Below are 26316 nucleotides of genomic sequence, written 5' to 3'. Positions count from 1 at the left end.
GAAGATTATGTGACAAATAGCGTCTGACGTGACATGGTACAAAGCGCACAGAATGGTATCAAAACATAATCTTTGGTATATAATACTATGGCAAGAATGGAAGCCGAATGCGGCAGAAAGACCTCATACCCCTATAGATAGCCATGAGTCTCAGGCACCGAAAAACACCGCGCAATGCTAATACCCAAAAGTTGAGAGACTTTCATCTAAGGGTCTACACGGAAGACTGAATCAAAAGAGAAGCTAAGAATCAATACCAAGCCAGTCCAGGTCAAGTTGCTTGGTGGCCTGCTCAAATCTCAATATCCATGCCAATGTCCATGTTAGCAATGATATCGTCATCCATCTTGGGTTTTCTAAATGTCGGTAGTCCTTTCCGCTCGGTCTTCTTCTTGCCTTGCTGTGGTTGTTGTGGGTTCGGTGTGCTTGCTCGGCTTGAAGCGTCGCCGTCAAACAGCGCATCGACGTCCAGGTTGTTGTTCTTCCTGGCCGCCTCCTCCTCCTCTTGTGCCTTCCTGGCCTCTTCTTCTGCTTTCCGCCGGGCCATCTCCTTCTTTTGTTCCATCTTCTTCTGACGCTGTTGGTCGAGTTGTGCTTTGCGGACACGCTCGGCTTCCAGGATGCGGTTCTTGCGGTTCAACTCGGCGATACGTGCGGCCGCTGTTTCTGACTGTGTCGCAATCTTGGGCTGGGCATCCGAGTTGGAGCGGTTAAGGAGATGTGCGTACTTCTTCGACTTGGCGATACGTGCGCTGATGTCGGCATCAGTCCAATGGTGGTTCTGCAGGGCCTTGAGATCGTCGTATTTCCTTTGGAGGTATGACTGTGTGGGGACCTTGGCGTTGGCCTCTATAAGAGATTGGCGGTATGCGTCGAGGTCGCTCTCGCTGAAGCGTTGGTTCGATAAGAATTGGAACTGGTAGTCCTTCTTCACGGAGCCGTGTTGGGCGATAACGTATTGGTCCGTCGCGACGCGCTTGCCGTCTTTTCCTTCAAAAACGTAGGGTTTGCCAGCTGAGAAACCTAAAGACAACATGTTAGCATAATGCGCGATGTAGATGTCGTCCTGCTTACCCTTGATTTGCGCCATCTTGTATAGGGTCCTGCGTTGAGCATCCTGGCCCACACCAACACGTCCAAATGCGCCTGTCATGGCCTCTTCGAAACCTGGATGGAAACAGACTTCTGAGAAGAATCCTCGACCAACACGAACGGACTCGAAATCGCGAAGGGTGGCAGGCACCTCTTCACGGGCCTTCTCTGGCACGCGGTCGTCCCACTCGACGTCGCTCTCACCGTCAGCGTCGACATCTGAGCCACCGTCTCGATCGGCGGAGCTGGACCGCCTGCGGCCACTGCGTCGGTCGTCGTTCCGTTGCCGCTGCTGACCGCGCTGCTCACGCTCACGCTTGTATGCCTCGAGCTTCTCGTTCTTTCGCGGCTGTACCTTGGGGCGACTGCTCTTACGCTCGTCGGCGTCTTCGGAACTAGCCTTGCGCTTCCGGTCGTTCTGGACATTTGCTGCGCGCCTGGCGAGCTCGGCCTTGAAGTTGGCGCTGCTCATCTCCTCGGCGCGTTGACCCAAAATCTCTTCACGATCCAGTTGTGACAAGCCCAGGATGTGGCGCTTGTCTGCCTCGTCGATGTACTTGCCCTCTAGGGGGTAGGGAACATCTGCAGCGCGTTCTGGTACGTCATCGTCGCGGTCTGAATCCGACTCGTCCATGGCGTCGGATCCTAGCGAGTTTGGCGATGAGGCGGCAGGCGACGAGCTACGTGGAGTCAGCGCCATGGTGCGGTAAGGGGTTGAGGTGGTCGGTAGAGAGTTGGGTGGAGGGCCTAGAGCATTGGAAGCGATGGAAAGTCGCGAGGCAGAGGCAGTGGAGGAGGGTGACAGGTGAGAGAGGGTACTCACGCCTCGCCTTCTTCGACGTCTGCATCTTCGTCACCGCCAGCGAGGGCGAAGAGCTCATCGTCGATATCTGACATTGTGAAGGCGGCTCGCGAGGATTTCGCGATAAATTCCGGGTCGTAAAGGCGATGGTGGAGGCGAAAACGGTGTCGCTGGGGGGACTGCGAGCGGATTTGGGCGTGGTTAGGGGGAAAGAGGATGAAAGAAGAACGTGGGAAGTCCAAAGGTCGGGGAAACGCTCGTTGCGCTTGGGCCATACGCGTCGAAAAGTGGGCCTGGTTAGCGTGCATGCAGTGAGCGCATCATACCTCAGCAGACTATTGTTGCGCCTGCTCGGCCCAGGAACAATCGCATTTTCCTTTCACTTTTATCGTACAATAGCCAGACGTCCAACATGTCTTCCGTCCTGCTTTCACCGCGGGTCGTATCTCACAGTGCAGTCCGCCGCGGGCTCCAATACCCTGTGCTCGAATTCCTCGCCCCAAGTACCACAAGCCGTGCACCACGCCAAACGTCACGCCTCTCCAGTACCGTATCAGCACCACAACCACCACCTCCACAGTCTGAATCTCCGCAATCACGGCCCTCGCTGCAAACACAGAAAAATGGCAAGCCAATACGGCCGCTCACGCAAGAGCAGCAAGAGTTCCTTTCCTCTGCATTGAGAGTGAACCAGACGGGTGAACTCGCCGCCATCCTGATATACGCTGCCCAATCGCCCGTCATCACACGGTCACACCCGCACTTGCGACCACTTATGAAGCACATGTACGACCAGGAGGCAGGCCACTACAAGTTCTTTAATGAGGTCATCTCCAAGCACCGCATACGACCCACTGCAATGACACCAATATGGACCGCTGCGGCCACCATGCTTGGCTGGTCGACTGCTGTCATGGGTCGTGAGGCAGCCATGGCCTGTACCGAGGCTGTCGAGACAGAGATTGGTACCCACTACAACGAGCAGGTGCGAGTGCTGCTGGACTGGGCAAACAAGTGCGAGCAGCGGGGCGAAAGTCTGGGCCCAGAGCTGGACAAGTTGGTAGTTGAGCTAAGGAGGATACGAGATGAGGAGCTGGAGCACCTGGATCATGCAGTAGAGAATGATGCCAAGGAAGCGAAACCATACGACTTGCTTACCGAAGTTATAAGAGGAGGCTGTAGAGGAGCCATTTGGGTGAGTGAACGTGTGTAGTGTGATGTGATGAATGAGACGAAACATGTAAATACTGTAACATATTGGACACACAAGTATGGGTATTGAATTGAGGATCGCACGTCGACCTCATTATTAAGTACCCTCTCTTACTAGGGTCAAGCGGGTATTGATGTTCCTTGTCTTTCTGCGCAGAAATTCATTGTATCAAGCAGCAAAAGCAGAAAGGATTCAGAATTGAAAAAATGCATAGATGAAAACTATAATATAGTAGTGCTTACGTGCAGCACGTAACTAAATGACGCCAACACCATGTGAGTATATGCTACCAGTTGTCCAAGACCCAAAACGTTAAGCGTGCATCACTCAAACCCACCGCTAAGATCGCTAAGTACACTCCTCATACCCTGTTTCCTTCCACCTTCCACCTTCTTCCGGAGTGCTTCCTTCCTCTTCCCCTCCTTCTTCTCCAGCAACGCTCTTCGCTCTGCCTCTCGTGCCTGAGCGTGAATGTTACTCCTTCCAGTACCACCTCTCCGCACAGCACTCTCTTTCGGAGTACTGTTGCTTGCTGACCGTTCGCTGCTGACAGACAGATTACTAGTCGCCTGACGTATGAGCGAAGGAACGCGGAATCCTGGCGTTGCAGCAGAGCGAGATACAGCATGGAAGGCTACATTGGAGTCTCCGCCTACAGATTCGTCGACTGTAGATTGCCGACTCAGAGTCAGACGGTCGATGATGGGTTTCCGCGACGCTGGGACAAAGGCAGCTTCTTGGTCATCTTCGGCGTCAGAGAGCTGTGAGTCTGGTATCACGACGCGTGGGTCTTCAATGAGCTCCGAGATAGAGTCTCTGACATCATCCGCAGTCAGAGGCTTGCGGGCGAGGCTGTCGGATGCGGCTGTACGGCGCATGTGCGGAGGTGGTCGGTTCTCCTTTTGCGAGTCTTGAGACTTGCGCTTGAGTGGACTGTTTGGCGTTGACAGGTTTTGAGACTGGGCCTGTGAATCTGGAATGGCTATGTCGTCACCTTGGACATTCTCTTGAGACTGCGAGTTGTTCGTGTCCAACTCTTTCTCGGGCATGTTGAGGTAGTCGTACTCGCCCTCGTCGGCAAAATCAGCTAGTGTGTTGAAGAATGCCTTCTTCTTGTCGTCGTCAGCGAGTGCCTTGACTTTCTGGTCTTGCAACAAGGCGTGAGTCTGCTTTTGGAATGCAGCGCGCTTCTTTCGCTGGCGCAACTCGGCCTCGTCTTCAGAATCGGACATGTCGATGCCATCATAGCCGCCAGCCCTGCGCAGACCGCCCTTCCTCTGCATCTTCTTGTAGAGCTCGGCGAGTTGCTTCTCATCGTCCTTCTTCGTCTTGTCACTGATCTATGTTAGTATCATGAATGTATATGTGAAGATGGAAGCTGAACTTACGCGTAGAAAGCGGCAATCTGGCGCTCGTCAACCTTGACATCGTTGTGGTCGATCATATCCTTGAGGTCTTCGTCTTCCTCGCCCTCTTCATCGTCACTGGCTCCTCCAAGTCCAGCATACTCATCTTCAGACTCCTCGGCTTGTTCCATGACAGCTTCCCTTGCCATACTCTTCTTCTTATTGAACTCTTCGACCGCCTTCGCCTTCTTGGCTTCTTGTTGCATCTTCTTGAAAGCATTCTTGCTATGCTTAGGAGGGCGTTGGATGTCGTCCTCGCTCTCTTCCTCAGCATCGACTAGGTCGTCTTCAACGTCAGAGAGCTCAACAGCTGTCTCTCGTCGTCCACGCTGGAGCTTGCCCTTTTGCTTGATCGGCGATTCAGCAACGGGCATCATGACGGTATCGACTGTGGATGGGGGCAGGACAAGGCCTGCTGGCGACCGAGAGAAGGAGAAGCCTGCATCCTGGGTAGGCTCGAAGTCTTCGACCTGCGTTCGCGAGAACTGTGGGGATGTATTGACTACTTGGCCTATCCCCATGCTGAACTGAGACTCGTCACCAGCCTGTGTGTTCTTTTGTGGAGACGTCAGAGATTGACTGTTGGGAACCAGAAATTCTGAAGCTTGACTAAAGTTTACGCCAGGTTGAGTATCAGGCAGGTTCCGTAGGAAGTCCAGAGAATCTTGCTCAGTGTTAACGGCAGTAGCAGATTGTGAGTTAGACTCCAACTCGGCCATGGTGCCTGCAAACATCTGTGTGAGCCCTATTCCGGCGTTGGCGTTGCCGAAACCAAAAGCGGCCATTGCGTCGTTTTGAGTTGCTGGTTGAGTGGGCGTGGCAGGCCTAGGCGCCACAGCATCGCCATCCTCATCGTCATCATCAATGACTCGATTGCGAGCACGATTCACCATTTGTCTGCGGACTGGCGCAACCGCATCGTCGTCATCCATATCCATATCGGCATCGTCGTCTTGTTGGGCTTGTACCTTCTCCGCTGGCTCGTCGTCTTCGTCAGCCATTCCATCGATGAGAGCATCCGCATCATCTGGGTTGCTTGCTTCGTCTTCGCCCTCATCTTCGGAGCCTGAGAGAACGAGTTCAGCATCTTCCTGGTCATCGTTCTCCCCCGGGTTGGCATCTTCCTCGTCACTACCAACGTAGTCGCCATCGTCCTCGTCACTGGATGGGAGATCATCGATGGTCTCGCCGTTCTTCTTTGCCTCCTTTCTCTCCATCTTGGCTAGCTCGAGGTCCTCTTGCCTTTGCTTCTCGAGCATTGCCACCATGTCGTCGATTTCTTCCTGGCGTTTCTCCCTCTCCTCTTCAGTCTCGGGGTTATGGCCTCGCCTGATCAGATCGGCTATCCTCTCCTCTTTGGCTTTTGCTGTTTGTTGGCGAGCCTTCTGGGCCAGTGAAAACTCCATCTCAAGACGAGTCACTATCTTCTGTCCCTTCTTGCTCTTCGGTGGTGATTTCACCAATTGAGCGAGAGCACGAAGATGTACAAGCGATCCGGCCTCGTGGTCCTTCTTCGTAGGCAATCGATCAAAGACAGGGAATCTACTCTTGGGCTTTTCTACCTGCAGATCATCATCCGAATCAGAGAGTTCCACCATGCCATTGTCCGTAGCCTTCTGAGTCTCTACCACGGCTTTGCCCACAGTCACCGGCTCGGTCTGTTTCATCCAAGGATGCACTGGCAGATGTTGAAACTCAGGTGCTCGTCCTTTACCCTTATCGAGCTTGACGGACCCGGGTGATTGTGCCTTGCTGTCGGCCACTGTGATAGAAATCTGTTGGTCCAGTGGAACATCCTTCTCGTTGGGGGCATGTTGTCTGGGTGGACTTGTTGGCGGCGTGTCATGTATCTGGTTCGCCTCTGCGTCAGAGGATGCCAATGCTGAGCTGGGTTCTGGTGTGGGGAGGGTTACCACTTCGGCGCCGGGCGCTGGATAGTTGAACTTCTTGAACAGATCCTGTGTCGTGAAGCGCTTCTTCGTCTTGGCTTGGTGGGTAAGCTGCATATTACGGCTTATGCGCTGCTGATCCCGCGCCATTGCCTCCATAGCCTTTTTGCCAGCCCTGCGAGTTGGCTTAGCATGTTGTGTGAGCCGCCTACCCCCCTCACCATCTGACTCGGTGCCTGAACCATGATCTGCTGGCCGCCGTGCAATCTTCTTGGGCTTGGTTTGTTGTGCTTCCTCCTCCTGTTGCTTCGCCAGTCTTTCCTCTCGAATCCGTCGCACTCGCTCTTGCAGATCGGCATTGTGCAGGGGATGCGAAGATTCGTCTGACTCTGAACCAGCATTCGGTGATCGTCGCGATGGCTTCTTTGCTGGCGAAGGGTCTGGCGTGACAAAAAGCCCCGGCGATGATCGTCGTGATCGTACGGTTGGTGATGCAGATGCTCGAGGGCTTGCTGTCTTCGTCCGGATTGTGGCTGGTTTGCGGATGTTCGCTCGTACAGGCATCGCGTCCTCATCTTCGCTACTTTCAATTGTAGCAAGAATTGGCGTTTCCTGTTGTGCTTCTTGTGGAGCTGCCGATTTTGATGATGAGTTCTTATTGGCAGCTAGTCGTTTCTTCATAAGTTCGTATGCGTTTTCCCCATCGCTCTCGTCTTCCTCATTAGTTCGCTCTATATCCGGTTGAGGGCGTGCTGTTGTAGCTGGCTTTGCGCTGATTATGGAGGTCGCATCATCTTCAGATCCGGACACTTCATTTTCTGATTCAGCTTCGCTCTCTGAAGAATCTGCGGCAGGTTTGCGTAGAGCTGCTAGCAGCTTTGGTCGAGGCTTTGCCGACGCGTCTGTCGCGCGTGTTGGCGAGGTTTGTGCTGATGTCATGGCTAGTGGTGACAGGACTGGATAGAATCTATATCGATAGAAGCCCTGGTTTACCGTTCGCGAATATGGCGTCTCGATACGTGGTGGTTGCTTTCTGCAGAGGTCGCGTAAGGTCTTCGTTGACGTTACTCAGGAGAAGATCTAGATTCCGGTGTATGGGATCGTGTTAAGCGCGTATTACAAGAAATGACAATGTACGTAGAAAGACAGGACTAATTGTGCAAGGCTGCATACGTTCAATTGCAAATACACATGGCGGGGAACTGTCGTTGTTGGAGCAAGCTTGGACTACGCGTGATTCTCGAAGTCGCGACACGCGACGCGACTGGCGCTTGCCACATGTGGCTCGTAAGTGCCGCCATTCCTTTTTCGCGCTCTACCACCCCATCGACATTACGAGACCGCCGACAACGCATCGTCTACAAACAACGTCGCAGCTGGCGATGTCTACCGGAATATTAACAATACATACTTTGCTGCGAAACCTTCAATTTCTTTGTCTGAGTGTACCCACCACTCCCAAGGTCCGCTAACACGCAGCCGAAAACCTCTCCCGAGGTCTACTTCGGCCACCACCAGACATGACACAGAGCTATTCGTCGTCGCGTGTGTTGTGCGAGCGAGCTACATGGGATGCATGCATCCATAGTCCGCAAGAGATTGAATGCCTTGGTTTACCATTCCAGATCCCGACACATCTGTTTATCCATTTACCCTAGATTTCGATCGCTCCCGACGCCTTCCAATCATCGTGGTGCGCCTCCGAGCAAAAGATGAACGGAACGGCCGTGTCGCGGACTGATTGGGTAATTTGTTCACAAGCGTCCACCAGGTGCGTCGTTACGAGTGCCTCAGCCTTACGCCTCGTTTCTTAACTAGCAGGCGTCTGGACCCGCTGCAGGATACGCTCCGCCACACAGCTCAACATCAGCATGAATGCACACTTCCATGCAATCTCTCCATCCCGTCGCTGAAGGTTCGAGTTGGCCTGCGCAAGATGGAGGCCTGATCACGTTTCATAGGATCTGAATCGTCTTCGCTTACAACAACCTATACGCGTGAATCAGAAGTGTTGGCGACCCCACCTGTTGCTAGCCTTTTGCTTTTTGAACTTGATGCATGGGAAAGTCACGGAGTGTAGGAGCTGCTTCGCATGAACTCGTGCACTGCCTGGATGGATACCTTGGGCACGCACCACGACGACCACACGCAGCGGCGCCGCAGAACACCCGCTTGGTCAGCTCATATTCACGATGATCATACATCATCACACTGGTGGTCAGTCCTCTTTACAGCGGGCGCGTTTCGGCTTATGCAAGTTGGTGGTCATAGCAGAAGAGCAAGTTGACGTTTTACAGACGTCTTACCTGTTGCGATCGGACCATCGCGTTCCGCCAAAAATAGCACCCGTTCTTCGTCGGTAACGTACCCCAGAAATACCGTTGCCAGCCAAGCAGATCTTACAAGGGCCGCTTTCACCTTGACTGCTCGCGACCACGCTGGAGCGATCATTCGACGTTATGCGGGATCTGCAGAACTCCTTGCCTTATCTCGCGTCTCAAAGATGACGACAGATGTGAGGAACAAGCGCCCAACACGCTACTACGCGTACTATGTAGGGGCGCGATTGGTGGCTTTTGCCGAAACGAACACGATGTGCTGCAGCAATTGAGCTATTGACGCAACCATCAACAAAGCACCTCTTGTTGCTCACGGAACTGGTTGCGAAACGCTTCTGGACTTGTTTTCTAGTGTGGAGTTGTAGGACGCCCTCCGAAAGCCACGCTCCTTTTTTGCAACACCATCCCCAGAGCCGCATTCTTCGCAGGAATAAATGCTGAGACGAATTTCGGGCCAATGACCGAGAGCGTTCTTCTCTTACAACGCGATGGATCGTAGATGGTGGGGTGAGGAGTTGGGCTTAGGTCACGGCTGATGCAAGCGACGGCTCCAGATACCTTTTACGCGTTCGACAGCAAGGTGGAGCGGTACGACAGCTTTCAGATGGCGAGCAGATGCGCGTTTCATGTGGTCTGCTAAATTACCCCTGAGAATGCGGCCCTAGGGTGGTAGCGCTGGGGTCCCTGCAGCGCCGTCGCGGCGATCTCCCTTAGAGCATCGCGACGCTTGACGCGCTCACAAATTCAGATCGCAATAGGAGAGTGAGATCACCGAGGGCATTATTGACGACTAGAGGGAGTCGTTGCATAGTGGGAAACTCTCCGTGCCATAGTTGCATGTTCTAGTACCGGAAGGGTGTGGCTTAGTGACCAGGCATGCGTGCCTGGGTGCCTGCATGCCAAGGCAGTCTCTTAGTGCCTTCTTGAAACCCGTGAAACAGACCACGGGTGCTGCTCTTCTAAACAAGAGCCGTCCGTCTCCGCCCGGGAAATTGGACGATCAATGTCTTCCTGACGGCCTAAGAATTGAGCTTATACCCATCCGTATACCTTTGTCGAAAGCTTCTCGAACGCTTCCATTTCGCGCGCACTCGCCTCCCTTTCATAGTCACCTCTGCTCTTCCCGCCCAACACGGCCCGTGAACCACTCATTTCCGGCATGATACTGCCTTCTACACACACATAGGATAACATGGAGGCCGACGAGGCTCAACTTTACGGATTCCAGACTCCTCAGCAGAGCAACTCCTTCAAGCGACCGCGTCGCAGTCTACAAAGCACCACTCCCTTGAGCAGCGTGACCGAGAGCGTTACTTCCTCCCCTCGACACTCTGGCCAGAACCAGTTTGCACCTCAGCTCTTTGACCACGTCAATGCGCTGAAGCACCTTGACGACCAGCAAATCCTCCAGCTACTATCCGTTGCGCGCAATGGAGGTCAGTCGAATAACAGCCCTGGCGGCGCGTTATTTGCTCACGCGTATCCAGATGGCATGCGTCGTTCGGCCGCAGACAGGTCGTCTATGTCGACTGTCGGAAGCCGCGCGTCCTCATACTTGAGCGTCCCCTCCAGCAGAGTGCCCAGTATGATGTCCGACCCGCGCTCGTCCATCGCATCTACCGACTCCTCTTTCACACACTACAGCGCTGCATCCTCACGGCTTTCTACCGCATCTTCAAACCGGCTTTCTACAATATCCACCGCATCGACACCTGCGCCCAAGAACTTTGCCTGCACATTCTGCGACAAGGCGCTCAAATCGAAGCCGTACTGGAAGTCGCACGAAGAAGAGTTTCACGAGCAGCGACTCACATGGCGATGTCCCGACTGCGAACAGATCTTCCATGCTGGCAAGCGCTTCCGTGAGCACCATACCAAGCTACATGTAAGTCTAGTGTCCTTTCTTTTTCCCGCGTTCCCGCTAACCGTTGATAGGGCTGTGAGCACTGCAAGCAACCTAGGGAGAGCGGACAACCCACTAGCAGGAAAGCATCGCCATGCGTCAAGAAGTACGAGATCGTCATGCACGACAAGGACGCGTGGGGTTGTGGCTTCTGTGCTTCTCTTTTGACCACTTGGGAGGAACGATGCGAGCACATTGCGCTTCATTTTGAAGAGAAGGGTGCATCCAAGTGGAACTTCACGAATGTCGTCCTCGGTCTCTTGAAGCAACCCGAAGTCGCCAACGCGTGGAACCAGATGATGCTCGATCGTCATGGAGACGAACAGAACTGGCCGTCGCTGTCATGGGAGTCTAAGAAGTGCAACCGTTTACGGTACAAGCTCGAAACTAAGTGGGACACCCGCTCCTACGATATCGAGAAGCTGGTGCAGGACACTTATGACTTGGCGGAGATCGAGGTTAAGGACGTCGTCGAACCCACAACGGAGGTCACCCCCGAAGCCACAGAGTCTGTTGACAACAGTCAAGGCGAGATGGTGGAGTTCAAGCTGGAAGCGTCTGACTTCGGCACTGACAACAGGCTCCATAGCTCCCACGGGCTACCGTCCGACCATATGATGATGGATATCGATGCGGTGGAACCTCCGCAGCCGATGCATCACCAAGAGATGCAGCCATCTCAATGGCCTGTCAGCACCGATATGTCTCATTCCATGAGCGCGGCTACTTCGATGGGCGGTTTCGACGCTTTCGGTACCACCATGACTTCGATGCCAACGGATTTCTCGCAACCTATGGCGCAGAGCTTCCAGCCACAGCAACAAAACTGGTCAAATGCCGGCTTTGCATCGACGCCTGACCTACTGAACTACCAACAACCAGCGCAGTACATGGACTACCAGCAGCCCAAAGAGATCGTCTCTGTACCCACGTCGCAGTACGCCAACTTCGCGCACTACCCTCGCCAAAGCCTCCCGCCCAATTTCCTGCAGCAGCAACAGCAACAACAGTCACCTAGCACTCCGACTTCGCGTCGATACGTTCCCAAACTAATTAACATCTCGAACAATTCGAGCCACCGTGGCGTGCAATTGGAACAAGCGCCACCCCCACCTCCTAAAGACGAACACCAGAACCGCTTCTCCCGGCTCATCATGAGACGACGACCCAGCAACATTTCCCAACATAGCATGGTCTCGCACCGTGACATGGGCGGCACATGGGGCGATGTCGACAACTGGGGCTGAATTTGATTCGGTGTCTCACTCTTACCGCGCATTTTCCGCGCATAATAACACACAATCTCCTGCACCCGGCCGGCCCGGTTCTCGCACGGCACTCTCCTTAGAAAGAAACAAACAAACCATAAAGCACCGCAAAAGGTGACTCCGAACCTCGCTGTTCATCTCTGGGTCCTGGTGTCACTATCCGCCCTGCACCCCTAGGTGAAGCGAGCTACACGTCACCGCAACGGAGATCGAAATTACCCATCTGCAGCTTCTCAGCTCTTTCTCCTTGTTCTTTTTTCCTTACGTATACACACACATGTTTTTCCAGCGGGATGGGATGAGGATATACCCATATATGCAGCGATTGCTTTTCATCTTGTTGTCATCGCCGCAACGTAGTTTAGTGTCTTGTTGAGTGTCCACTTTCGGTTGCAGCACCTAATACCCCCCTTTTCATGTTAACCTTTCGATGCCGACGCGATTGATGTAATGATGGGGATTGAAATGAAATTTGGACTTGGAAGGGCAGATACCATATAGAGTAGCTTCAATGTGTTTCTTAACTCTGCACATAAACTCGTCTGCTGTCTGCTATGGTGATGGTCTTGTTTGTTGGTGATATTGCTTCAGAAACATGTCATAATTATCTTTGACATCAAGGTTTAACGTGTTCATCATATCCTGCAGGCCAGATAGTGCCATGTCTAGATGCCTCCGCACCACCCATGGTAATCCCATCACTAACTCACTTGCGTAGCGCGCCTATCATCCTATCACGCCCCGTTTCCAGATCTTTATTTCCTCCCGATGTTGGCTCATCAAGGCAGCATACCCAATTTTTCTTTTTCTTCCCTTTTCTTCATGTATGTTTTGGATGTGTGGATTGAAACATGCATATGAGCACGTCTCAAAGCCACCTTCCTTTTTTGTTTACTCTCTCAGGCAGCAGTACCTTTTTTTCCGTTTCATTTGCATCGTGATGGGATTTGAATGTGCGTACAATGTTACGGCTCAATGGGTGTGTTGTTGTTCGGTCAGGGTACACTTGATTCAAACGTGCATGTGATGCTCCGTCTCACCATGTGTGTGTGATCTTTCATCGTGGTCTGGAAGGCTGTCGGATGTGATCGCAGCGATCCAAGATGTGCATATGATGCTCCATCTTGTTAGATGATATGTCGTGAATGTTGTAAGTCGTATGTCGTGGGGTGTAGGGTGTAGGGTGTAGGGTGTACGTTATGTGTCGTGTGAAATATGTTGTACACAGGTTGTCAAGGTCGTGACTTGCTCAAAATCTGACATCGAACTTACGAATCGCCTTGTACCAGCTATCATACGTGATAAAACCCTCGTGCTCACCATGGGCTTTGACCAGCTCATACATGGGAGATGACTCGGGTACGGCACTCAGAAAATGGCGTAGAGCTGACCCGTACTCGTTAAATATCCCATGATATTTTTCAAGGATCTCAGACGGCGTAGCGGTGATTTCTCCATCATCGAACTCGTCCGGCTGCTCAGCGAAACTCAAGGCCAAGTCCATGTCAAAGAGAGACGTCCCCAGGCTTGCGATGGTCTTGATGGACTGCAAGTTGCCGTGCTGTACAAAAACCTTGTCGAAGTCCAACCACATATAGTGGCGGAAGAGCCACTTGGAAAGTCCATCGTTGGCGTATTGGATAGCTGCATCCTTGACAGTGGCGTTAAGATGACCATACAGTCCGTCATCGTTACGGCCGATAGCATCCTCGAAGTTGATCAAGTCAATCAGCATAGCGACGTGCTGCTCGCGCTTTGATGCCGGTGTCCCGTACAGTGCCAGTACCTTGTCAATCTGAGCTTTGAAGTCCTTGCGCTGCGCCTTTCCGATCTTGAAGACGCGTAGAGTCTTGTGCTTCAGCTCATCGAAGACAACGACTGCCTCCTTCGCAGGAAAAGCCTTGTTAAGGATTGCGACGATTCGGCCCACAGACTTGCGCTTCGGTCCAGCGACCTTGTCAGCCTCGGAAACGACTCTATCGTTGGAGTGGGAGGGAGACACAACAATTGTAGGTTTCACAGGCTCTTTCTGCTTTGTGGCTGACGCGATAGGGGTCTTCTTCTTTGCCAGCCTTGCTTTAGCCTCCTTCTCCATACGATCAAGCTTCGCTTGCATCTAGCCGAAAGCCTTGTCAACCTCCCCCGATTTGGCGGTGCAGGCTTTCTCTGTGGCCGCTTGCCTTGAGATGTCTGCTTCAAGCTTAGCTTGAAGTGCCTCCACTGCTTCCTCGCGCTTGGAGAGGGAAGCCGCACGCTCATCGAGTTCCTTCTGCTTGTCGGCTATTGCCTTCGTAGAAAGGTTGGTCTTCTCGAGGCTCGTAATTCGTTGAAGAACCTCGTCGTGCGACTGCTTCTGCTTGACCTCAGCGTCGGCCCTCTTGGCTTCGGCCTCGATTCTCGCAGTCCTCTCCTCCTGCAGGAGCCTCAAGATCGTCTCCAGCTTGCCGTCGTTGGTGGATGATACCACTGGACCAGTCTTTTCTGGAGTAGACTTCGGGGAGGACTCAGGTGACAACAAGCTGAGTTGAACAGGAGAGGCGTCCCTGGTTGTGGGGCTAGGAGACGATGAAGATGCAGACGAACTTCCAGTCGAGGTCTTCTCTGTGGGCTTGGTAGATACGTTGAACGAGAAAGGCTTGTCTGTGGTCTTCGCTCCAGTATCGGAGTTGCCAAAGATGACCGTCAGTGGTGGTCGGCCAGTGGAGACGTGAGGTGTAGTGCCCTTTGGGTAGGCGGTGCATTCGCGCAGCCAATTCGAGAAATCTTGCCATCCAGTCGGAAGGTCATCGCGGATTTCCTCGATTCTAGCAACGAGAGCTGACATCGTCTGAAGATATCCTTCTAGATCCGTCTTCTTGCTGGCGCATACAGGGTTCTCAATGTTCCTGACATAATCGCGAATAGTTGAGTCTGGAAGTTTAAGTGTCGGCTCAGGACAGTCATCGGAAATCTTGTCGCGACACTCGGTGAGTAGACGTAGAATCGTAGCTGCGTTCTTATTGCGCTCGCCTGGAGGAATAGAGCTCATGATGTTTCTTGGTATGGGGGTTGGCTATATGATACCGTCAATTGAAAGTTCAATGTTGAGTGTGTAAGGTTTTGGTAACAAAGACAAGCCGTTTTACTGAATGATTGTGCGAGACAACGCGGGGTTTATGACGTCGAAGTGAAAGGGAGAACATACCTCTTAACGCTGGGTCGTTGCGCTGCACAAATGGCGTGCGTTGGGTGTTGGTGCGGAAGGTCTAGGATCTTGCAAATTGAACGTTTATGAGAGGCTGATCAACGATGATTAACACTGTGTGAGTAAGGAAGTGTTGTTGTTGGGTGTGCAGAGGTTGGATTGCGAAGAAGATGAGAGTTTACGCGTAGGCTAGGTTATAGAAACGCAAACGGGCGTGAAGGCTAGCGCCATGTATAGCGCCCAGGCTGTGCAATACAATGCAGCAGAAAAGGATCAACCAGGTGACGGAGCAGGTGACGGTGACAGTGACGGTGATTGTGATTAGCCCAGTAGGCGTTTCGCAGAGAACCTTTCACTGCACTCCATGAAAACCTAGAGTCCTTTTTATAAGCTTCCTTCTCTTCCAACTACGAAAAAGGAGTGCGAATACAACAATGCTGCCATGTGTCACTCAAAATATACCTCCTGAAGTATGCTGACTCCTAAAGCATCACTGCCTGCCAAGATTATAGCTTGTTGGGTACTAGCCCTTGCGACAAACTCATGTCATTCCGTAGATAAACGCCTAAGCTCATCATAGTTTACGTATCAAAGTGACGAATGTGGTGATTCGTAAATATGAGGAACTTGCTCGACACTGAAAGCTTTGTGGTGTTGTGTCGTCCTCATCGGCGGTCGCTGGTTCTGGGGTGGCCACATTCCCACAAGAGCTCCCGGTTCCCTATGGACGTTACGTATCCAGTTGAAACCTTATGACAGAATTTGAACTAGAATTTTCGATCATTCTGGGCGTGATGCGATAATGGCAAAGAAGGACAGAAAGGTTGGGTGGGCGCTGACGGGATCGACTTGCCCCACTTCGGACGGACCGGTCCGCCTCCAGGTCACAGAGCATTTTGCGTCTCTTCTCTTCTCTTGTTACCAGGAATGCCCCGACAATCCCCAAATGAGAGCATGGTCGAGTTGTTGAAAGTCTGGGTATTGTTGACCACGAGTCAAGAACATAACACCGAGGTTGCTATTAGCAACATGCACTCTCGACTGCATTCCTGACACTGCCTCAACGACACCATCGGCAGTGATATCGAGCTTCCCTTGGTTGAATAGTGATGCGGTGTCGTAAGGTATCATCGGCTTAGCAGATCAAATATCGTCAAACCACAGGATGCGATTGAGATTGTGTACATTACAAGAGGTCACTGTAGCTGCTCTTCCTATCTTCAAGCTCGTGCTTTCGGCCAAGTAGATATACACGGTAAAAGCAGGTTAATGAGAACCGAAGACAGAACCAGATGCTAGAGAAGCTACAGTGTCAGCGAAACAGTTGCGGGAAAGCTCTTGCGCGTTTTGAAAGATAGCATGGTTGACTTACGCAGCAAATACAGATATTCCGTACGAACATCTCATGAGCTCGCACCCATATCGAGTTGACGGTGATACCTCCGAACACCCGCGCTCCAAATACCAGGGCCGTAGACTAATGTGTTTTGGATCTGAGAAGTCGCCCAAGTCCTGGAGACATGCACTGTATATCCACAGTCCTGCAAGCAAGATGTCATATAATGCATTTACCGTGATTGTAGCGTAGAAGTCGAGAGCCTGCTTGCTGAAAGACATGATTGAGAAGCGAACGAGCCAGATGAACAGGGTTACGATTGCGATGCATAGGTTGCATAAAGTACAGCTGCCTGAGGTATCAGAGTCCTGCATTGCTATCGTATGCAGAACATTCGAACAGACCTTTCATCCCATATCAAGGGTATCGGCGGTGACTTGCGATAATTTGCATAGTCATAGACACGTTGATGAGGGTCGGAGTTCCAGCCTTTAGTGCCACCTTCTTGCCAAAGCACGGTTCGAAAGCGGTCGGGGTATACGGTTGCGAAGAGCGAGAGAATTACGATAGCTAGGATCAGATCGAACAATGTGGCGCCGAGAAAGATCAGGTAGGGGTTGCGGTGCATGATGAGCGGTACGGCGAACGGACAACAAATTCATCCTACTACTACTGAAAACTATGGAGGTGTGCAGTGAGGATCTTTATATCGTTCAAGTGATGAGAACCGACAAGGAGGATGGGCGCTAGAGCAATGTCAACACACCTGTAGTTGTCTCGGGTACTCATCTGCGTTGCGTCTGTGCCAAGGTCCGGAATGGAATCACTTCAGGTCGCGACTATTCTTCCCGCCTATGAATGGCAGACTCACGGTAATGTGGAGGGGGTCCACTAGCCTAGTGGTGGGTTACTTGCATGCCCTCTGCATAAGCCCGCTTTTCAGTAAGAAGAAGCGCCAAGCAAAGTCGCGCAAATGCCCTCATTTTCCAACGTTGAGAAGGCACACCTAAACAACGCCCTCAAAGACTGCGTTTTGATTGCGACGAGTACATGCGCAAAAATGCGTCCGTTCTCGTGTGCTCATCCATGTGTTTTACAACGGCCATGGTTCTTGCAAGGGGCACTGGTCCGCTACCGGTGATATTGGTCATGCTAAGAGTTGGATAATTTGACACATGGGTTGTCGCATAGTCTAGCAGCTGTACGTGGCTGTCATGTTAACTTGAAGAAACACAAATCAGACCAGGTAGCTCTGATAGCGTAGCAATGTGACTTGCTTATTTCATATCTATCTATATCGTACATGTGCGTATGTTTCTCTACGCTCGTATCAGCTACGCTAATAGTTGCTAGCTGTCCCATAATGCGTGTGCTCACCATGACACCTGCAAATCGTCTGTTCTTGCGAACTCCTTTCTAATACGCCCTGCGCAGTCCAACTCTTCGTGTGCCCCTCAAGCTCTCGCAAGCCTGCCGAAGCTCCAGCTTCATTATACATGTCGCTCTCGCCACGATCCACACTGTCTTGCCATGCGGCATCGATAGCCTTCGTGTCACTTCCACCGGAATGCTCACTGCTTCGTGAGCGAACGGTCGCGTTTCTTCGTAGTACTCGCATATCCTGATAACTCTTTCTGATCCAAACCTTTCAACAGATACCACGTCGCGAACCCGGCAAAGAAAACCATATTTACTTGATAGGTATAGCGCAGCAGTGTACCGAGGCGGTGGTTTGGTTTAGGGGTCATGGTGTGCGTGTCGGGAATGCGGATGAGGCTGGTATCTGCAACTGAAGGTGTGTGCTCAGGTGAGCGAAGGATCACGTTCCGAGGGTGACAGTGACGTCACAAGCACGTCTTCCCGCTCGAGCGTAACTCTGCTTGGACGTCCATAACAACCGACGGTGTACCTCCACCGTGACACTCTTCTATCCCAAGCCTTGCAGTGGCGTCTTTCGTTATCTGAGGGCTCATGTGCTACGGCGCCTGCTTCGTGCATCAACGTCGCGAACCTCGGTATCGCTCTGGGTTACAGCTGAGTCGATTCTTTGCCCTAATTACACAATTATAATCGATCGAGATTGTACTCCTTTGTTACTTTAATCTCATTCGCTCCCAATGAACTCAACCTCTCGGCAGGATCCGATTCGCTGCTCAACGTGACGAAAGTAGCCGCCTGTGGTTTTGCGCTCTGCGGCATCCATTGCGAAGGTGGTGCGTTGAGGTTTGATGTTGACGAGCCGTTGCTTGCTGTCCGGAACTTCATCCGCCGGAGACCAATACTCTCGTCGGTGGCGAGTGGGGGAGTTCGGCGCCACGTTGGTAGTGACCTGACATTAGGTACGCAGCAGCAGACAATGCCGACGGCGACTTCAATTGGGGAGAAACAGACGCGCCACCACGATGCACCAATCGGGTCTTCGTCGACGTTGCCGAAAACATCAATCGCACAGTCGATGCGAAGGACAGCCAGAATGGTGCAGCTGCGCGGTGTCAGTAAGGGCTGCTCGGATCGAAGAGTAGGTTTTACTTACAAGCATCCGAGGAGAAATAAAACCATCACCCACAGCTTCTTCTTCCCCGACAGGTCTGCTGCTGCTACGGCAGGCAATGGAGCAAAGAGGATGACACTGTTGAAGAAGACGTGCAACGAGCCGATGATGATGCACGACTTCTTGCTCTGCAGCTTACACTCTCCAGGGGGATGGCACATGCTGATCCAACCCGCGAGCGACCAAATATACCAGATCGCGATGAGCGCTATAGACACATAACAGGCTATGCGGGCAAACACTCTCTTCTCGTATAGCCGTAGGTAGGATTTCGCGAAGCCCAACTGCACGGTTGCAATCGATGTAGCCCAGCAGATGTCAAGTGCGAACTGCATCTTCAATGCCTGTTAGCAAAACTCTGATGGACGTCAGGCCAAACATACCCGCAGCCAGAATCGCTCCACAACGTCAAAGTTCTTAGTCGGATCCGCCTTGATCTGATCGCTCGTCAAGCCTTCTCCACCCAGGAATACTAGCACGTAGACTAAAGCAACTACGACGAAGCTCATAGCCTGCGAGATGTCAGCATCGATCCGCAACCGAGATCCTGCAGTCCTACCAGAGCAGCCAGCATCAACGCATCTTCGCCCAAGGTATTGACCCTTCGAACACTCCTTGTGTACCATCTCGCTGCTACCACCGCCGCCGCAACCACAAAGCATATGGTAGGCGCGATCAGCAACGCAAGTTGCTTGCCATTCACGATATCGAAACGATCTGAGTTCTTCCCCGCCATGGTAAATATTATCCACCTCTTCTTCACTTCACCGCATACCGGGCGCACGTCAAAGTCAAAGTCGTCGAGAGAGGGGCGATACTGGAACCAGGATTAGAAAAGCCCCGAGCGGAGCGAACGTATGTAGATAAAGCCAAAGAGGCGATCCTCCCAGTTGCCCGGTCCAGAGCACGGAGCTGTCATGCACTATGCTCGTTGAGTCCACCGTCGTCAACGCCTATCTCGCGGGATACCTAGGGTGCCTCAGCCGTGCGGCCCATGCGACATGTCTGCTTACGGCTTTTCGGGAGTCAAAAGTTAGTTAGGGAGCGTAGCGGGGGCCGTGCTCCACGTCGCTGATTTGTTGCACATCAGGCGGTCCGACGCGGAACACGGCCGACCTGCATTAATCCTTGCTAACCATTTACTTCTGATCCAATCGAGTCGCCTTAGGGCAGCACACCAACACGCACCCTTCCATGGGGGGCATGCTCGTCCGGAAACCGATACGGCTAAAATGTACTATGACAAGCAAAAAGTAATATAGGAAGCTGGTATGTCTCTGCGATGTTCTGGTAGGTTTCCCATAGTAGTTTCACTGTCGTCGAGGCGATCGGTTGATCAGAAGTAAGAGGACGCTATGGGCGATCCGCGCATATGTCTGCATCATCACATGCGGGGTTGCCGAAGCGTGGAAGCTGAACACCCCCGGGGGCGATGGTTTGCATCCCCTATCGATCACGCAGCCCCAGGCTGAATACCGCGAACTGAAACAAGCCGCCGCCGAGTCGGCCGTTCTTCGTCGCGTGGCCGCCAGGACTAGGATTCTGTGCAAGCGAGGTGGCGCTTCTATCGTGACCCAGAACACGGACTTCACCTAGCGACAAGTTTGTAAGTTTACTTCCCAGATCGTGCACTCCCGCAGCCCAAAGGAACAGCGTTCATCCGAGCAAGTTAATTAGTTCTCAAACCTCAACAGTGCCACGGTCTCGCCCAACGCCAGAAAAAAGCCTCCAGGACGTTTTCCTTTGATTTTGTGGCGGCCCGATCGTGCTCCGAATAAATCTCCGACGTTATACCGTATGCACACGCGTGCGACGGGAGAGTTTCCAAAATGACGTTCTGGAATCAGACCATATAAAACCATATCTAGGATTTCTCCCGGCCATTTGCTGCCTTATTGTTTCGGCCTAAACTTTCCTATTGACGTCACTTTTGATATTGAATATCGGCATAGGATAAACATTGGGCAATGCAGACGCCTATCACAACAGCGCAGTGCGGAGTAGGAGTGAGTAATGGACATCACGTGCATGGCTTATCTGGTACAGTCACAGCGAACCTTGGAATAGAGCACTCAGGGAAACAAGCGAGCGAATGAGAAGTGATGCATTCCAAACCACCTATACCACGTTACGTGAAAACCATGCGTAGAGACCCTCGTTACCGTTAAAAGAGAAAACCACAAACCCAATAATCCACCCAGGAGGTCCTCACAGACTCGTCAACCAGTGTACATAAACCCCAAAGCGTAGCGAGGAGGTTCTCGCACAATCCCAAAATCCCAACCCTAAAACCATCCTACTATTCTGCCACCAGAGAAGTCTGGCTGGCAACGTTGGCGTACGCTTTTGGGGAAGAGTTCGATCCTGCACATTGGGCAGGAGTTGCTGTCCTTCAGCCATGTGTCGATGCATGTCTTGCCGAAAACGTGACCGCAGGCATTTAGCCTTGCTCCGACTTGTTCCTCTTGATTGTGGTGGCGGTGGATGTCGGAGATGTCTTGGTATGTGTCGACTTCATCGTCGAGCAGTTTTCGTTCAGCTTTGGTCAGAGGCTTATGGGCAGTCTCTGATGCCTCGCAAGCGAGGTCTTTCAGGCAGATGCTGCAGCAATCTGCTTTGGTGGAGGTTGTGAGGTAGGGAGCCAAGCCGGACTTCTCGAAGGTAGCCTTGTCGGCGTAGACGGGTTTGGTGGAAGGCATGTTGATGGTGATGATGACGATGATGATATGGTAAGATGTCTTGGGTAGGCGTAGTAGTAGTGGTTGTAGTGTTGTCTGAAGATAGTTGGGATGGTATGATGAGATGATCTTCGAATCCTAGGCCTTTAGAGTTATGATTTTTGCTGATGAAAGAAAAGAGAAGGGAAGGGACAGAGAGGACAGCTTTTATGTCGAACGAGCGAGGAAAGCACAGGCGATGATCTCGGGCGCGGCATCTGAACCATACTGTGAGTCGACACGAGCAGGTCAATGCATCTTATATCCTTTACGTTATTGTAAGCAGAAGTCCGCGGTACGTACCAAGAGTATCACGATACTGTGCCTCAGTGGAGCTTTATAGAGATAAGCGAGCATATCAGATGCTAGATAATCACTCCAGGGTCCATCAAAACATCAACCAAGGGTCCAAGATCCACTGCGACATTCTACCCCGGAGGTTTATGCTCACTAGCTGCCCCGTGAGAAGATGGATATATTCACTATAACTTAGGCAACAGTTCTATGCTGCTCATCATTACATCAACATAGGCAAATTTCCACATCAGCAAAGATAACAAAGATTGATAACCACTATATACAGGGTCTACAGAGTCTCAAACTTCCGGTCGCGTAATCGACTCAAGCCTGCAACGGCTCCGAATGCGATTCTGCCTACACTATCCGTTGGTCTTTCATCCCCAACGAATCCCGGGCAAGCAGCCATGGTCTGCTTCCATTGTCGATGTCCCTCAGCAGCGCTCAAGATATCCGCATGAACCGTGCCGGCCTTGATCATTACCTCCCCACCCAGCCATGGCACAAACGGCTTTCCGTAAACTGCATAGATGGCGAGCACTAGTAGCCCGAGGAGATGAAGACCGAGAAAGATGGAGCCAATGATGATTTCCACAATCGTTATCTTGGTCTTGCTGATTGTGACGCCTTGGTCGGCAACCACTGCCCGCCTTGCATCGTAAGACAGAGTGTACCCTCTGGCTTGATCCAGCCAGTCCTTGTTAGCGAGGTAAGCGCCCACAGTGAACGCTTCTCTTGCAGTGGTCTCTTGCGAAAACCAGTTTACAAAACTATTCACTTCTCCGATAATGTAGTCTTCATCCTTGTGGTCAAAGTCTTGATCACATTCCCTCGTGCTTGTAAAAGCAAAGGAAAGAGGCATAGATGAGTCGCAATTTGAGCTCCAGGGCGTATACCATGCATCGTATTCGGCATCGTACACCTTGGTTCGATTGATTACGAAAGCGGATGGGTTCGAAACGCGTTTCTCGATGTAAGAGCCTTCACCAAAGAGGGCTAGTCCAAGCGTAGTCAGAGGACCGATATGGTTTCCTATGCTCTGTGTGACGTTTCCAGCATAGCTGCCGTTGGTATCCCGAACTGCCAGACCTTTGTCCCAACTACTGTCTCTCGAGCCCCAGTCGTCGATGCGTGGCAGGGAACAATTGTCGAGCAAGGGCCCGGCGCGATTCCCATTCTTGGCAGACGGAAGCTCGAAGTAACCTAATGATGTTTTGGCAGTTATTTTGTAGTAGAGGGGGCTTTCTTCGTATCGTGCTGTTACGTTAAGATAGAGCTCTTCTGTGATATCCTGCCGATTGTGTGTAGCTTGCCAGGGTGTGTCGCTAATATTTGTAGGCATGCAAGCCGTTAGATCGATATCGTAGGCCCTAGGACGATGTGAGTGATACTCTGCAAAGAATACACCTTCTTTGTCACGAACACACTCGCTTGGCCATTCGGCAGCAGTCATGTTCGTATATGTAACCGTTGTGTTGATGCGCGGCACATACTGAAGCTCCTTGTAGACACCGGTGTTGTAGTCCGAGGGTAAGGGTGTGAACCAAAGGTCTGGGTAATCGGAATCGGCGATTATCTGGAAATCTCTCCGATAATCGGGATAACGGCACTGAGTTGGATTTCGACACATGCCATCACCCTCCGGCTTGACCCAGAGGAAGGGTTCATAATGGTTCTCCGTAATCGATTCCAGGATGCTACGGAGTTGAATGACCCTAGGCGTGGGGTATCTACCACCACTGCTGATTAAAGCAGGCAGATCAGGGACATAGTGGTTATTATATCTGGTTTCCTCAGACGCCATCTGTGCGGGGGTGATCCGAACAAAGATTCCTTGAAGGATCTGGAAGATCACACCTAAGTTTAGGTCAGCACTGGCTTCCTACTGATATTCACGCAACACATACCGACCAACGTCAACCCAAAGGCAATGTATAATGGTAGACTTCCTACTTTGGAATACATGGTCCATATGCGTGGACTGATCCAGCCTTGGTCTGCGAGCGCCATGGTCTGGCGAAGGTTCAATTTCGTTCTTGCGCCGCCCGTTTGGATGAAAGAAGCCAGAGCCATTGAACAAATTGCCGATGTGATGGGAACAGTGATTAGTGCGACGACTACCTGTATGATCTGCGCTGCCCTGATGGCGTTCTCATGTTTAGTCAAGATAGCATCCAGCTCCTTTCTGTAGCCATCTTGGTTCCCATAATCCTGCTTGCTTCCAATCGGCCGCTTGCTCGCAATACAAAAAACGGCCCATGTGAAAGCGGAGAGCGCGGCGTAGAATATGAAGACTACCAGCGGCCACAGCGATGTGTGTAGATGTCTGACCACTGGTTCGCGAACAGTCCTGGAGGACGCTCTTGACAAAAACGTCGGCTCATGAGTGGCTTCTGGGACCTTTGGAGCGACCCTGTTCACGTGGGCTGTCTCTTGCCTCACTCTTTGCATTTCGTGCAGTTCTCTTTCTTCCATGTTTGCTGAGGTAGGTTCGATAATGAAGAATCCGACGATTCTTACATTCTGGGCTGTACAGGTAATGCGACAGGTTTATTAGACTACAGAAATGCCTGTGGCACAGCAACGTTTGTCGTGAGTGCCAAGCCTTGGCTCCCGTATCGATACAAATTTGGTATTGATGCTGGGGGCCGTACCGGGTAGCGGCACGGGAGGACCTGATCTTCAGTCGTCGCACCGGGGTTTGGGAGGCATACTTTAAACACCAAACTTGGTGTCAGTACACAGAAAATATCGACGACATGTGAAAAGGAATTTTCTTAGACTTGTCTGCACCAGATTGTGGCGTTACTTAGCACGTTGTAGTTAGGCGTACCTAGGTACAATCTCCAGGTCAGCCGCTTGCGAGTCTCGGGGCGTATTTGCTGTTTCTGCATGTTCAGCCTTACAGAGCAAATTACGAGGCATCCCATCGGTCGTCAGGCCAGGCGAGGTTAGAGTGTGGTGTTTTCGGCACGCGATTCATTTCTTCGCAACCACAATAACGCCACGCATGACTCCGGTCCTTCCCCACCAGCTAAACATGGTCTTCGCAACACCGAAGCGTCCTATGCCGAGGCCTACCATTTTGAGTCTACTGTCTTGCTCTGTGAGAAATAGTGCTAGTGGCGCGAAGACATGCTCCGATATATCCGTGATAGTTATGGCCTCAGACTTGTATCCCACGTGCTCGAGCTTCGAGCGGTACTCCTGCGGTGTGCTAAAGTTTGCCCAAGGAGCGCCCATGAGTGCAGTGAGAAGACGAAGCATAGTCTTCTGGGTCCATGTTGCGGTTGGAGAAAGGCACAGATCGAAGCCCATGTAGTTGGCTTCGAGTTCCGAGTAAGCGTGTTCGATGATAGGCCAACGTGATGGCGAGAAATGGTACGCTGTGTCCAATGCTAACACCCACCGCTCATCTGAACTCGCTCTTGCCAGTCGTATTGAGTTTTGTAATCCTCCGTTCCATGATGTGGGTTTTGACGCATCGGCGCAGAAGAGCGATATCGTGGAGCCTTTGTTATGCTTGAACTCTTCAACTCGCTCCGACGCAAATCGCGCCTGCGATTCGTCTTTTGTGATCCCAATATAATGGTCAAATGTAGCGCATCGCTCTCGTTCGTCCCACCAGTCTTTATCGCACGCTCGTATAGGTTCTTTGCTCATGAGATAGATGGTCTGATCTCCGCATCCGAAGCCCAGGTCGAGCAGGAATCTTCTTCGTTGCGGTTGTCCTTCGTCGTTGGAGAACCCAGCCTCGGCAAGTACAGCTTTCAAAAGGTCGCGACATGCTTCGCTCAATGTTTTGGAAGCAGGAGGGCTTTTCCAATAGCCCATATTCATCCACATGGCGGTAGGGACTTGCAGGTGCAGTCGCCCATGTTGCAAACCATAGATCGATGCTTTTTCTTTTTCATTCCTCTGTGTACGTTTCATCATCCAGCAGAGTGCAGCGGCCAGCCATACTCCAAATATTTGCATGGATCTTTGGCCGTCCATGCCCAGTTTGCCTGACGAAGTGCTTTCGTGCGAACCCAAGGTGCGGATGTAGGCTTGTATGACGCCGGATAGCGCGAAGCCGGTAAAGACAGTGTAGCCAAAGAATAGTCTATCCCACATTGCTGTTTGGCGTGTTGAGGTGATTGGGTGGATAAAGACTTGACAAGCGGGTGAGATCTCGGGAAGCTTCAACGGGCAGTGACGCTAACCGGTTCAAGCGAACATGTATGACGAGGTGCAAATACAGCTGACAATGTGTCAGCAAGTTAAGAAGCCTGCACACTGCGCACTTTAATGTCGGAAAGCTTCGAACTCATTTTCAA

The 26316-nt window shown here is 51.9% G+C and overlaps 10 protein-coding genes across 10 annotated transcripts; 2 read left to right on the top strand and 8 right to left on the bottom strand.

Annotated features, from left to right (window-relative positions):
* Nucleotides 1-54: 54 nt before the first annotated feature.
* Nucleotides 55-2055, bottom strand: CC77DRAFT_1024601 (plus-3-domain-containing protein). The gene is made up of 2 exons (XM_018525906.1): nucleotides 1075-2055; nucleotides 55-1023 (listed from the first exon to the last, which is right to left on the bottom strand). The coding sequence occupies exons 1-2, from the start codon at nucleotides 1790-1792 to the stop codon at nucleotides 293-295; spliced, it is 1449 nt and encodes a 482-aa protein (XP_018381085.1). The 5' UTR covers nucleotides 1793-2055; the 3' UTR covers nucleotides 55-292.
* Nucleotides 2056-2237: 182 nt separating this feature from the next.
* Nucleotides 2238-3347, top strand: CC77DRAFT_1024600 (COQ7-domain-containing protein). Its single transcript, XM_018525905.1, has one exon. The coding sequence runs from the start codon at nucleotides 2307-2309 to the stop codon at nucleotides 3105-3107; it is 801 nt and encodes a 266-aa protein (XP_018381084.1). The 5' UTR covers nucleotides 2238-2306; the 3' UTR covers nucleotides 3108-3347.
* An 83-nt stretch (nucleotides 3348-3430) lies between these two features.
* On the bottom strand, nucleotides 3431-8091 carry CC77DRAFT_1053822 (hypothetical protein; the record flags this gene model as incomplete). The annotated part of the gene is made up of 4 exons (XM_018527763.1): nucleotides 3431-4442; nucleotides 4496-7435; nucleotides 7814-7965; nucleotides 8056-8091. The coding sequence occupies 4 exons, from the start codon at nucleotides 8089-8091 to the stop codon at nucleotides 3431-3433; spliced, it is 4140 nt and encodes a 1379-aa protein (XP_018381083.1).
* Nucleotides 8092-9933: 1842 nt separating this feature from the next.
* CC77DRAFT_1034657 (hypothetical protein) lies at nucleotides 9934-11891 on the top strand (the record flags this gene model as incomplete). Its single annotated transcript, XM_018526887.1, has 2 exons — nucleotides 9934-10626; nucleotides 10677-11891. The coding sequence occupies 2 exons, from the start codon at nucleotides 9934-9936 to the stop codon at nucleotides 11889-11891; spliced, it is 1908 nt and encodes a 635-aa protein (XP_018381082.1).
* A 1016-nt stretch (nucleotides 11892-12907) lies between these two features.
* Nucleotides 12908-14940, bottom strand: CC77DRAFT_1012822 (hypothetical protein; the record flags this gene model as incomplete). The annotated part of the gene is made up of 3 exons (XM_018523793.1): nucleotides 12908-12987; nucleotides 13185-14016; nucleotides 14050-14940. 3 exons carry the CDS (start codon nucleotides 14938-14940, stop codon nucleotides 12908-12910), a joined length of 1803 nt encoding a protein of 600 aa, XP_018381081.1.
* A 1524-nt stretch (nucleotides 14941-16464) lies between these two features.
* On the bottom strand, nucleotides 16465-17090 carry CC77DRAFT_946047 (hypothetical protein; the record flags this gene model as incomplete). The annotated part of the gene is made up of 2 exons (XM_018535057.1): nucleotides 16465-16780; nucleotides 16837-17090. Coding segments are annotated over 2 exons (570 nt in total), but the record flags the coding sequence as incomplete, so codon positions are not given.
* A 1406-nt stretch (nucleotides 17091-18496) lies between these two features.
* Nucleotides 18497-19719, bottom strand: CC77DRAFT_945923 (hypothetical protein; the record flags this gene model as incomplete). Its single annotated transcript, XM_018535052.1, has 4 exons — nucleotides 18497-18914; nucleotides 18966-19318; nucleotides 19367-19495; nucleotides 19543-19719. The coding sequence occupies 4 exons, from the start codon at nucleotides 19717-19719 to the stop codon at nucleotides 18497-18499; spliced, it is 1077 nt and encodes a 358-aa protein (XP_018381079.1).
* Nucleotides 19720-21091: 1372 nt separating this feature from the next.
* CC77DRAFT_1024595 (hypothetical protein) lies at nucleotides 21092-21981 on the bottom strand. The gene has a single exon (XM_018525904.1). It carries the CDS (start codon nucleotides 21680-21682, stop codon nucleotides 21269-21271), a length of 414 nt encoding a protein of 137 aa, XP_018381078.1. The 5' UTR covers nucleotides 21683-21981; the 3' UTR covers nucleotides 21092-21268.
* Nucleotides 21982-21984: 3 nt separating this feature from the next.
* Nucleotides 21985-24724, bottom strand: CC77DRAFT_429563 (hypothetical protein). The gene is made up of 2 exons (XM_018531645.1): nucleotides 23905-24724; nucleotides 21985-23854 (listed from the first exon to the last, which is right to left on the bottom strand). Exons 1-2 carry the CDS (start codon nucleotides 24470-24472, stop codon nucleotides 22287-22289), a joined length of 2136 nt encoding a protein of 711 aa, XP_018381077.1. The 5' UTR covers nucleotides 24473-24724; the 3' UTR covers nucleotides 21985-22286.
* Nucleotides 24725-24976: 252 nt separating this feature from the next.
* CC77DRAFT_1034655 (hypothetical protein) lies at nucleotides 24977-25930 on the bottom strand (the record flags this gene model as incomplete). The annotated part of the gene is made up of 1 exon (XM_018526886.1): nucleotides 24977-25930. The coding sequence occupies one exon, from the start codon at nucleotides 25928-25930 to the stop codon at nucleotides 24977-24979; it is 954 nt and encodes a 317-aa protein (XP_018381076.1).
* Between the last annotated feature and the right edge of the window lie 386 nt (nucleotides 25931-26316).

The sequence above is a fragment of the Alternaria alternata genome, assembly GCF_001642055.1.
Source record: "Alternaria alternata strain SRC1lrK2f unplaced genomic scaffold CC77scaffold_24, whole genome shotgun sequence".
NCBI lineage: Eukaryota > Fungi > Ascomycota > Dothideomycetes > Pleosporales > Pleosporaceae > Alternaria > Alternaria alternata.
Note: the sequence above shows the minus strand (reverse complement) of the source record. Positions and strands in the feature narration are given on the sequence as shown.

What these genes read in the sequence shown, in the direction of transcription:
- CC77DRAFT_429563 (XM_018531645.1), bottom strand. Translation starts at nt 24,472, where the DNA reads ATGGAAGAAAGAGAACTGCACGAAATGCAAAGAGTGAGGCAAGAGACA. An exon ending in CTTTGGGTTGACGTTGGTCG is followed by an intron (nt 23,855 to 23,904) that starts GTATGTGTTGCG and finishes ACCTAAACTTAG; the next exon opens with GTGTGATCTTCCAGATCCTT.
- CC77DRAFT_1024595 (XM_018525904.1), bottom strand. Translation starts at nt 21,682, where the DNA reads ATGCCTTCCACCAAACCCGTCTACGCCGACAAGGCTACCTTCGAGAAG.
- CC77DRAFT_1024601 (XM_018525906.1), bottom strand. Translation starts at nt 1,792, where the DNA reads ATGGCGCTGACTCCACGTAGCTCGTCGCCTGCCGCCTCATCGCCAAAC. An exon ending in CAAGATGGCGCAAATCAAGG is followed by an intron (nt 1,024 to 1,074) that starts GTAAGCAGGACG and finishes TGTTGTCTTTAG; the next exon opens with GTTTCTCAGCTGGCAAACCC.
- CC77DRAFT_1024600 (XM_018525905.1), top strand. Translation starts at nt 2,307, where the DNA reads ATGTCTTCCGTCCTGCTTTCACCGCGGGTCGTATCTCACAGTGCAGTC.